Consider the following 12,583-nt stretch of genomic DNA (forward strand, 5'->3'; position numbering starts at 1 on the left):
GATGGGGCTCCTTTGTGACCAGGAGAAGGTCATGGGGTATGTTTGGTTGGGAAAAATGTTTGCGGTGGACCGTAGGGCACCTTTTCACCGACACAACCTTCTGCACACGTCCCCACACTTATCATCGACAAGATGGCCGCACGTTGCAAGAGACGTTGACAGTGGCGCCATCTACCGGCAGGTTTGGTCTCTGTGCGTCGCTCTTTATCCATGTTTCTTGCCAAGAGATGGCGGAAGTGTCCAAGTATGAGAAGGCTGACTGCTTTGATTGGATGAAGAGCAATGGATGTAAAACGTGAACGATCCAGTGCATGTGACCGGCTGACACACCCGCGTTTACGCACGTCACACTCGCACACGTACTGATAGTGCTCTATTTCATTTGCCAACGTCCGTTATATAAAAGCATGTTTGAACAGAGACTCACCCTAAAAAGGCAGCATCCTTCCCTCAACATTTTCCCCAAACGCAGCATCGATTTGTACGTCACTTCTCTTTGTAGTTACCATCACCAATGCCCGTTAGATGCCATCACGGTTCAACACAGACGCTCCTTACAAACAGAGCACCCAGCCCCACCATTTTTCCCAGTACGGTTTCAGTGCTACTCTTTCTCACTGGCTTTCCGTATTTGTAGTGCTATTTGCTCGCTTTTCCGACTCACAGTTCGATTTCAGTGTTGCTCTTTCTGACTGACTGGTGCTATTTGTTCGCTTTCCAACACATTGAAAATAACGCAAATTCATCTCACTATGGTGCTTATTCCGTACATAATACCATGTAACACATTATAATTGTCCTGCTTTTCACTAATATACCCATGTCACCATACTAAATAATAAAACCATCATTTAAAAAAGTGTTTACGTAGAATTGGAAGGTCCACTTCAGATGCCACAACAACGTCTATTTCAAGGGCGCCTGAAACGCCACACCACACAGAATCCAGAGTGGAGGAACTTACAATAAAATGTCAATCAGAAAACTGTTTGTTCTATTTCTATGTTCTGTTTCTTTCATTTTGGTAAATTCACCGGGTATAGATTCCCGGGCAATGCCCGGTACTCATGCTAGTAATAAATAAAAAATAAATGATAGAGTCTGAACTGATAAAGGATCCCCCCTCCAGTGTCAGACCTTTGTAGGACCACCTTTTCTTTAATTACAGCCTTGAGCCTGTTGGCATGCTCCTCTACCAGCTCTGCACATCTAGACTGTCAATATTTGCCCACTCATTTTTGCAGAACCGTTCAAGCTCAGTCATGGACTGCAAACTTCAAATCATTCCACAGATTGTCAGTGGGGTTTATGTCTTGGCTCTGACGAGGCCACGCTAGGACATTCACCTTTTTTACCTTCAGATACTGTGTGGTCAACTGTGCTGTGTGCTTCGGGTCATTGTCATATTGAAAGGTGACCCTTCTGCCCATCTTCAACTTTCTGGTGATGGGCAGCAGGTTTTCTTCAAGAACTTGACGATATTTTGCCCCATCCATTTTTCCTTGTACCCTGACAAGTTCCCCAGTCCCTTGCTACAGAGGAACACCCCCACGACAGGATGCTACCACCTCCATGCTGTACTGCAGGTCTGGTGAGTTTCGGATGGTGACCCGTGTTGGCTTTCCTCCATTTGTACCATTTGGTGTTGAGGCCAGACTGTTCAATTTTAATCTCATCTGACCATAACACCTTTCTCCACTTGTCCTCAGAATGTTTACGGTGTATTTTGGTGACGCTCCAACGAGCCTTTCTTGAGGATTAGCCTTTTTCTTGCAAACCTCCCACAGAAGCCACATTTGTGGAGCACTTGTGATATTGTTGTCACACACACATAATGACCACTTTTTGCCCTTAAGTCCTTTCAAAGTTGCTCTTTGGCCTGTTGGATGCCTCTCTGACCAGTTTCCTCTTCGCTCTTCCATCCAGTTTGGAGGGACAGCCTGATCCCGGGAGGGTCCTAGTAGTACCAAACACTTTCCGCGGTTTGATTATGGACTTTACTGTGCTCACGGGGAGTGATAAAGCCTTTGAAATACTTTTTGAATCCATCATTTTGCTTGTACCAGTCCACGGCTTCATCTCTGAGATCTTTTGACAACTCCTTGCCAGCTGTAGTCGATTGTTTACTTTCAGTTCACTACCAAGCACTGCAATGCTCTGGGACTAGCTGAATGAATCAGAAGGATTACAGCAGATCACGGGTGGAAGCACATTAGCTTGGTGTGCAATGGCGAAGGTGACTACTTACTCTTGATTGAGTTTACAAGTGTTGTTGTGCTGCTGAGATGATTATTCTTCTAACAGGTTCTCCCATTTCAGCAGAGTATTACTGAAGCTCTGTTAGAGTGACCATTGGGTTCTTGATCACCTCTCTGACTTAGGCCCCTGTTGTCTGGCTACTTAGTGTCACACATGTGCGTCACAGGAACACTTTCCCTTCTCACTACAGCTACACAGTACCTCAATGGAGGGGTGAGAGGGGGCTCTATCACCAATAGCCTTGTATTTTCTGTCCTCAGCAGCAGTGAGGACACACCCCTTGAGGGAATGTAACCCCGCCCCTTTCCAGCCGTAGGGCAATAAAAGTCCATCGCCTCCTGATCTTGGCGTGTCATTTGGACACGAACTTGGTGAAAGGACCGAGCTTCCTACAACTGAGCCAAACACTTCAACGAAGCCCTTGAGCACTGATTTTGGGTTATATGATTTGAGAATGAAAAGGGGTGACCCCATTCATATCACAATGCTTTTGGGACACACCCTGCAATTATTCAACCATCTGTAGTAGTTTGGAAGAGTAATTGTAGTTCCAAACATCTTCCATTTCCCAGTTTTTGAGGCTTCTGTTCTTCTGGGAAAACTCAAAGCTTTACAAATGGCTTTCTTTGTCCCTTTGCCCTGGTCTGCGCCTCACCCAAATTTGATTGTGGGGGTCTGTAGAGAGTCCCTTGGACTTCATGAGTTGGCTTACATGTGAATTGTGGGACTTTCTATACACAGGTACACGTGTGCCTTTCAAAGTGATGTCAAGTTTGCTACAGGTGGATTCCAATCAAGTTCTGGAAACATCTCAAGGAGAATGAAAGCAAACAGGAGGCACCTGAGCACAAAGCACAATTTGGAGGGCCACAGCAAAGGGAGAGATTTCAGTTTGTGATTTTTAATAAATCTGCAAACCTTTCTGAAAAAACATGCTGTCACTTTGTCGTTATGGGTGTAGATTGATGGCCAAAAATGTCAAAAGCATTCATTTAAAATGAAATCCACAACTCAATAAAGAGTGCAGAAAGTGAACGGGTCTGAATACGCACTGAAACCACTGTATACGTGATAATGAAATCAGTCAATCAATCCTTCATTGTTCTAATTCATTCATTTGTTTTACTTCTGAAGGAACCCCAGAGCAGACCAACAGCATAAGCAGTTTAATGCACTGGAGGAAACACATGGAGGTGAGTTGACCACACTGATACTTCTCATTCACTTCATTCAGATCAGAGCAGGGGTTCAAAATCCCTGCTAGCTTACCGGAAGGGGCTTAGTAGCATATGTTTGGGCTACAATAACAAGAGATGAACAGTAATAAATAAAAAAAATGAAATTGGGGTTTGTGTGTCTTTACTTACGTATACAGGAGGTGTGATATGAGTACCTTGCTTAGAAATACAACTAATAATTAAATTCTACACAGCAGTCGCACTATGATACAGTGTTTCTCAGTTTATTCAAAAAATTTTACAGAATTTACTGTGCTCACTTGTGTAGATGGTGCACAGTCCACATGGGACACGGGACTCAAGGCCATGACACTCGATCTGTAAAGCAGCAGCCATTGTACCCTACATAAAAGCTACTGTATTTATCTCTCCACTATATAGTGCCTTTCATATCTATCTATCTATCTATCTATCTATCTATCTATCTATCTATCTATCTATCTATCTATCTATCTATCTATCTATCTATCTATCTATCTAATTTGGAAAGAGGTGGACACGTCTAAGTCACCCACATGTTTATTTACACTGTCCATCTTTACACAAGTGCACAACAAGCCCCAAAAGTCCCCAAAGTCCAGGCCAACGCAAATGCATTTTCCTTCTTCAGGCCGCCTCTTTGCTTCCTCCAAGACCTTGTCGTTCCTCCTCTCTCGACTCCAGCCATTGTATGGAGGGAGGTGGCCCCTTTTATAATCACCCGAATGTGCTCCAGGTGCATTCCAACAATCTTCCGCCAGCACTCCTCAGTGTGGCGGAAGTGCTGAGGTCCAGGGCTCCCAAGGCAGCCACCAGGGCTGTTGCCCCCATGTGGTCTGGGGGACGCGTAAGCCCTCCTCTGGGGCGTCCCAGCCGGGTGGCCCCCCAAGCCACCTGTGACTCTATCTATCTATCTATCTATCTATCTATCTATCTATCTATCTATCTATCTATCTATCTATCTATCTATCTATCTATCTATCTATCTATCTATCTATCTATCTATCTATCGCCTGTAAACTGTTGCAAAATGCAGGAAAAAGAAAAAAAATAACAATGATTCTGTTCTAATTAAACATGAATTTCAGGCATAATGTCCCTCATCTTAAAACTTTGTGACTCTTTCAGTGAATTTGCACGATTCTTTAGGTCTTAAAATGCGTTGTTCTAACCTTTTGGTGAAACTGAGTGTAACCCATTTGCCTGCCATCCATGCCACTGTGCCGCTGTCGGCAGCTTCTTTTACGGTGCCAGTTTTACTTACCATCCTTTTCTGAAGCCGTTTTTTTCCACCACCAGGTCTGTCAGGTTTCTTCTTCCTAGTTTGGCTTTATAAGAATGTAATGTCCAGCAGCTTTAGGCAAACACTTATTCTACATCAAGAAATATTGCAGCAACTTTCTTGCCTTTTTTCTCCAAAATGAAATGTTTCAAAGGTTTAAAGTGACTTATATCCCTTTCAGCTATTTCGCATTTTATAATCACTAGGTAGTGTCTCTCTTTGGCTGTCATGATTATTTTTTTTCAGTAATGTCTTTCATTTCCGTTCTAGTTTGAGGTTTTTGAAGGTGAGGACTTCAGATTTCCTTTTAATGCTTGCAGTGTTGTTATTTTTGTGTCTTTTCACAACTTCATGTTGAGGTTTGTGAGTATCCATTCTATAAAATGCTAGTTCTTTAATGGCACTCTATGGTTCTTTGCTGGGTTTTGTGCTTCCTATTGCTTGACAAAGCACCTTTGCATTCTTGAAGGCTTCTTTGCATATGAAGTTGGTTCTTCGTGCTTTGAAAAACCTCCTAATATGTAGAAAAAAAAGCTGAAATCTTGAATGTTTGGTAGGCTACCTGGCAGAACACTAACAGGATAAGAACACCAGCCTGTGTTGCTGTCTGTCCTGAGGATTGTGACCCATTGAAATTTCACAAATCTATTACCAGCTAGTCTTGGTTATGGAGCCTATTACAGATCTAAATAAATCAACGGTTCTTTCTCGAATCTTCATGTGCATGGATGGGTCTGCTGTTGACAAAAAAGGTTCCCTTATGGCCTCACTGTAAAGAACCAATCTGGCACCTTGATTCTTAAGAGTTGTCAGCATTTTCCCTGTTAATTCTACCGTTACTCGCACAACCGACTGAAGCACACGATTTGTAACGTCAGGTGTGCAGCTGTATAGAGCCCGGTTACTTCCATAATTATCCAAGATGATAGATAAACTCTTAAAGACTACTGTGCGCTGTTCCTCTACTTTTTCCCAGGCAAATTCATTTTTGGGGAGCAATTTTTTTCACCAAGATGTTGGGGTTTTGATTTGGTCTGACAATCGCCTGGATTGAGCTTTTTAGGTTATCAACTTTGCACGTTTTGGTCTGACACGTATTTCCTAATGTTGCTAAACTGCTGTCTCACAAATTTTTTGAGTCAGCATATTATGTAGTGTGGACGCTAGAGGTGCTGTTGCTCCGTTTAACCCACCAGACAGACGTCCAGGACACACGTTTAAAAGCACCAAGAATAATTCTTTAATAATTTCTTCAATAAAGTGCACAAAGCACCGCACACTCCACAATTCTCCAATCAATAATAATAAACAATAATCAATAATCACAATAATCCTCCTCTCCACCCAGCAGCTCCGTCACTCTACCACCCAACTCCGGCTCCATCTGCTGGGTTTCCCACAGTCCTTTTAAAGTCCATGACCCGGAAGTATTCCTTCTCCAGGTCAAATACCTTCTTCAGGTATCCCAAGAGTACTGTGGGTTTCCATCCTCGTGACTGTAAAGTACTTCCGGGTTAGAATCACGATAATATTCCCCTGGTTCTTGGTGAGCTCCCCCAGGTGGCACCCAACAGGGCTGAAGAGACAGACTCCATGTCTCATACTGCCCTGCGGGAACCCGAGGAACCATTTCCATCCAGGGGAGCTGCCATCTAGCGTCCCGGGGGATGTAGTGCTCCGGAAAGGCTGGTTTCTTCAGTTGAGGGACGTCCTGGCTGGGTTGAAATGCTGACCGTCCATCACAGTAGACATTTGTCCTGTTGAAATCTGTGCTTGAAGTGGTGCCACATTACTGTCATTACACTTTTTATGGTGATTTCGATAAAAGAGCTTCAAGCTCTTAGATACTCCTACATTCAGTTGACAATGGGTTTGGTTTCCTTGTGAAGATTCGAGTAAAAGTGCCAGGACTCACCCAGACACCAAGAAGTGTGCTAGTCGGGGTTACCAAGTTCTTAAGAAATGTTTAGCCCAAGGACAGCTTAAAAATAGACCAATGCCTGAGGGAGACAAAATGACACACTGAAAAGTAGAGAGATATGGTGGGGTGCCAGAGCGAGAGGGTTATATAGCTACCATGAGTTTATGAGGTCCCTTCTGAGATATTTCAGAGAGACAGAGTGGGCATATACCTATCGCAAGATGTGTTTGCCTGCTCTGAGATTGTATGACAGTAAAGACCTTATACAAGTGAGAACAGCAGGGCAAGTGGGCCAGTTTGGATAAAATACACGGTAAGAATTCATTGGAGGCATGTTGAAAAACAGCCCAAAATACCGCGTGGCTTTTAAAACACAACCTGCGAAACACTGCTGACGATGATTTAAAATAACTCAATTGGGTGAGACACCTGCAGGACCTGGCAGAACTGATGCCAGTGTTGAATGGCGAGTGGTCACAGTTATTGAAAGTTATCTGTGGCTTATTGTACGGTAACAATTCAATCCAAACCGAACTTAACAACACCCAACTTACTTTTTTTTAAACTACTAACACATGCATGGAGCTTCTACATCCAGTAACTGCAATGGCTATCGAGGTACACAAACAACAGAGCAACGCAGTCATAATTCTACACTGGTACTCGCCCATACGCCAAGAAAAGGTGCCAGCTCTCTTTGCTGAAACTGGCAAGAATGGCGATACTGCATTTTGATTTTCTCGTATATGAAGTATAGGGAAAGTATTGGAATCGTCCAAAAATTCAATTTCGAGATTTTGATGAATCTCGACATTTTAGATCTCCCTGAGTCCAAAAATACATCGAATTAGGTCTGTGTGTGTGTGTGTGTGTAAATATAATAACTTGGGTCAACTAAATTTTGCATACAAGTATTAGGTACAAAACATAGATTTCTGTCCACTTTTGGGCGATTCCTGCTAACCGGAAGTGCTACTTTACCTGAACACATACTCAATATTTTTTTTTTATTCATGCAGCCGCAGAAACTGATTTATTCAACTTTATTTTTATAATAATTGTTCAATATATTATCAATTTGATTTGATTTGTTACTAATGTTTTTTTAAAGTACATAATATAAAAATAGAATCATTGTCTTGCGGTTTACTTCTCAAATATCCATCCCCATATCTGAGAATACGAGAAAGTTGAGGGGAGACCACTCCGGATTTTTCCTTTTTTTTTATTTTTTCAGTTACTTTACTTGTGTAATTCTCAGCCATTAACCTTGTACAGTTTTAAGCCTTGGGGCTTCACACAGGTACATCATTGGCACACGAGCAGAGTTCAGGGAGTGGTGCTCTCTGCTGATTGGCCCAGAGGGGACTGGGCGGTCTCATGGTCTGGAATCCCTACAGATTTTATTTTTTCTCCAGCCGTCTGGAGTTTTTTTTTGTTTTTTCTGTCCCCACTGGCCATTGAACCTTACTCTTATTCGATGTTAATTAATGTTGATTTATTTTGTTTTCTTATTGTGTCTTTTATTTTTCTATTCTTTATTATGTAAAGCACTTTGAGCTACTGTTTGTATGAAAATGTGCTATATAAATAAATGTTGTTGTATTTGATTGGTCAAAATGGTTAGATGCATGGTGGACGGCCCAATCAAGTGCTGGCTTTTTTTTTTTTAATCAGCAAAATTTGATTAAGCACAGGGATGAGCTGATTCCAGTTCTCCTTTACTTGAAATGACTTTTCCATAGACAGACAGACAACTTGGCAGGTGGGCACTGGCACCAAGTGCCACATGAGGATTGCTGAGAAGAGAAATAGAGTAGGTGACTGTTAGTAACAAATTAAAAATATCATATTGCTTATGTTTTAGTATTAATGACTACCTCTGCATATCCTAACTACAGGGTCACGGGGGTCTGCTGGAGCCAATCCCAGATAGCACAGGGCAGAAGGCAGGAACAAACCCCTTTCAGAGTGGCAGCTCACCGCAGGGCACACACACACCAAGCACGCACTAGGGACAATTTAGGATCGCCAATGCACCTAACCTGCATGTCTTTGGACTGTTGGAGGAAACCCACGCAGACACAAGGAGAACATGCAAACTCCATGCAGGGAGGACCCGGGAAGCAAACCTGGGTCTCCTTACTGCGAGGCAACAGCGCTACCACTGTGCCACCATGCTGCTCCCAGCTGGAGCCAATCCCAGCCAAAACAGGGCACAAGGCCGGAACAAATCCCGGGCAGGGCGGCAGCCCACTACAGGACACACACGCACACAGAAGGGACAATTTAGGATCGCCAATGCGCCTAACCTGCATGTCTTTGGACTGTAGGCGGAAACCCACGCAGACACGGGGAGAACATGCAAACTCCACGCAGGGAGGACCCGGGAAGTGAACCCGGATCTCCTTACTGCGAGGCAACAACGCTACCCACTGCGCCACCGTGCTGTCCCCCTAAGTAGTCTTTATATATAATGTTGAAATGTCATCTGGAATCCTCCCAAAACAAAATTTCATTGTAATTTATCAGCCAAAGAGTGAATGCACAAGCATCCAGTGGTGGAGCAACTACAAATTTAAAAAACAAAAGAAAGTTGCAGATTTCAATATGGCTTCTTAGTCTTATAACAAGTCTATTTCCTGTTTATTTCCTATCCAGCATGTGAAGGCAGAGTTGCTGGAACAGATGCAAGGACAGTTAAGTGACCTTCTAGACAAAGCCATTGAAGAGTCCATTCACAGCTACTCGCGGCACAAGAATCGGCCTGAAAGTGTCAATGGACTGGAAACGTCAGCAAGGCAAGTGGGCTGGAGACGGCCATAGGTGACCTCAGGCTCAGGACGGGCTTCTCATGGCCTGTTTAACATCACTGTGTCATCGTGACCATTATTCATCCTGTTCTGCGTGTTTTTATTAAGGCACCAGAAGACACAGGAACATGGGAAGGTGTTTGTGGATCGAAGGTCCATGCTTGAGTAAGTACTGCTCAGGTAATTGTTTTTTTATTTTACTCACCCAGTAATTGATCCATTTTTGGAGTTTTCTGGCCCACCTCTTATAGCACAAGGCCATGAGAAAAATAAGATTTTAAATTTGCTTAGCAGTCACTTGTGATACACTTGTAGGTTCTTTAAGAACTGACAAGTTTAGTTTAGCAGTTATTGCATACCAGATATCTACAAAAACAGAGCAGTAATAAAAGCTGGCACCCATAGGGACTGCTAACAATAAAGAGCAATATAGATCATTAGAACACTCTGGACGAGAACAGGCCATTCAGCCCAACAAAGCTCGCCAGTCCTATCCACTTATTTCTTCCAAGAAAACATCAAGTCGAGTTTTGAAAGTCCCTAACATCTTACTGTCTACCACACTACTCAGTAGCTTATTCCAAGTGTCTGTCGTTCTTTGTGTAAAGAAATATAAAACTGTACAAGTTTACAGAAAATATAAAACTGAAACTTACACGTTTGTATAAAAAGACACAGCTGCTGCTTCTCCTTCCTCTTCATCTTTTCCCTCATCTATGTGGGGTTGATGCTCTTGATCAACCTTCTCCATACAGTTTGGTCCTGCACCTCCTCGCCAGTCAAGCCCTTTTCCTTCAGATCTTCCTCTGCGTTGGCCTCGCTCACTTTCTCCTGCCCTGCACTTCCATTCCCATTTCTATTTTGCCCACATATTCCTTGTCACTCCTCATCATGTACATACCACTTCATCCTCCTTTCCTGGCCTTTCTTAGATGTCTCCCATTTTTGTTGTCCCTCTGATGGTCTCATTTCTTATTCTGTCCTCCTTTGTAACACCACACATCCATCTCCTCATTCTCATGTCTGCCACATCTCACTTCTTCTCCTGCTGTACTGCCTTTACTGCCCATGTCTGAGCTCCATACATCATTGGTGGTCTTAAAAAATTCACCTTTAACCTCTGCCTTAATTCTTTAATCACTCAACACTTCTGAGACCTTCGTCCAATTGCTTCATCCACACTGCACTCTATGGGTTATCCCTGCTTCTAGTTTTCCTTCTTATTCTTCCATCCATCCATCATCCAACCCGCTACATCCTAACTACAGGGTCACAGGAGTCTGCTGGAGCCAATCCCAGCCAACACAGGGTGCAAGGCAGGAAACAAACCCCGGGCAGGGCGCCAGCCCACCGCAGGGCACACACACACACACACACACCCACACATCAAACACACACTAGGGAAAATTTAGGATCGTCAATGCACTTAACCTGCATGTCTTTGGATTGTGGGAGGAAACCCACGCAGACACGAGGAGAACATGCAAACTCCACGCAGGGAGGACCTGGGAGGCGAACCCGGGTCTCCTAACTGCGAGGCAGCAGCGCTACCCACTGCGCCATCGTGCTGCCCTATTCTTCCACTGATTGTAAATATTTAAACATCCACTCTTTTCAGTGGCTCTCCTTGAAGGCTCACCTCTGAATCCTGATGACCGTTGCCCCTCATATATTTTGTCTTCTTCTTCCTATTTATCTTCAGCCCTCTGTCTTCCAAAGTCCTTCTTCACTCTTCCAACTTGCTGGTGCTCCACAACACAAAGTCATCAGCACAAAGCCTGCACCGGGAGGATTGGTCTTTTACCCCATGACTCCACACATCCATAACCAGATCACAGAGGACTTTGAGAAGACCCCTGGTCCAGATTTTCCCTAACTGTGGAATTTTCTGTTACCCCAACACTGCTTTTAACCCGAGTCCCCACTCTGGTCCTCTTTTCTCTCCAAAAGTCAAGAGCTAAACAACATAAAAAATACTGTAGGACTTGTTTAAAAGACAGCGTTGGAAACATATTCTTGTAAGAGGTAATGTAAAGTATTGGTGCCTTATTTGTATAAGAGCGCCTTTTGAAACTTGTCTGTAATAATGGTTTTGGAACAGCCAGTAGGTGGCAGTGTGGGGCGCAGCAGCAGTTTTCCGTACGGGGAGAACTGTGGAAAAAAAGAGAAGAGCAGGAAAATAAAATGTAGTTGTGTGAGTTGTGTTGGAAATGAAGAATGCATTATGGTGGCACAGAGAAATGTTTTTTGACTTTGTGAGACTTGCCCGGGCACCACCAGTTGGAAACCACATCTTTATAAAAGGCACACGTTTATTATGCACAAATAAACACAGGATTTAAGTCCCGAACACCACACAATGCACACAGCTATTAATCACCACAATAATACTCTTCTTTTTCCTCAGTCCTTGGTCGTCAATCTCCTCCTGAGAGCTTTGTCCTACTCCCGCTCCCGACTCTAGCTCCTCGAGTGTAAGAGGGCGGCCCCTTTTATTCCCGCCTGGATGTGCTCCAGGTGGCTGATGACGGCCTTCCGGCAGCACTTCCTGGTGTGGCGGAAGTGCTGCCCTTTGCCCCGGAAGCACTCCGGGCATCCCTGGTAGGTTCATCCGCCATCTTGCCTGGTGTGGTGGAAGTGACAGTTTTCTAAGTCCCACGAGACTTACATCACCCCCTGGCGGTGGTCACGGGTCCCAATGGGTCAAAAGCTTTTCTTTCTTCTCCCGTGGTCCTCTCCTACTCCAGGGCGGTTGTCCCCTCATGACCTGGAAGCTATTAATGTCTCCTTCAGGCATTCCGGCCGGGTAAGAACCCCAGACATCTGTGACAACTTGTATGTGCAAGCTAACTAGAAGAGCGTGTCGAAACAACCAGCATCGAAAAAGAAGCTTTGCCTTGCAACATGTTACCAGCCTCCAAAGAAAGAAAGAAACAACAACTTGTATTTCTTTAGCACATTTTCATACAAATGATGTAGCTCAAAATGCTTTACAAGATAAAGAACGATAAAAAAGGCAAAATATAAAAATAAAATTAGGCAATACTAAGTGACATAGAATAAAAGTTGTGACCCATCGTTTGCGCGATAG

The 12,583-nt window shown here is 43.7% G+C and overlaps 1 protein-coding gene across 2 annotated transcripts in view; it reads left to right on the plus strand.

Annotated features, from left to right (window-relative positions):
* Nucleotides 1-12,583, plus strand: part of LOC120524936 (sterol O-acyltransferase 2-like) — a 92,006-nt gene that overhangs the window by 37,925 nt on the left and 41,498 nt on the right. For both annotated transcript variants that reach the window (XM_039746815.1, XM_039746813.1), the window contains exons 3-5: nt 3,394-3,452; nt 9,341-9,480; nt 9,601-9,657. In XM_039746815.1, the coding sequence (XP_039602749.1) occupies nt 3,394-3,452; nt 9,341-9,480; nt 9,601-9,657 (256 nt within the window). The remainder of the gene's footprint in view (nt 1-3,393; nt 3,453-9,340; nt 9,481-9,600; nt 9,658-12,583) is intronic.

This window comes from Polypterus senegalus, chromosome 3 (assembly GCF_016835505.1).
Source record: "Polypterus senegalus isolate Bchr_013 chromosome 3, ASM1683550v1, whole genome shotgun sequence".
In the NCBI taxonomy this organism is placed as follows: Eukaryota; Metazoa; Chordata; class Cladistia; order Polypteriformes; family Polypteridae; genus Polypterus; species Polypterus senegalus.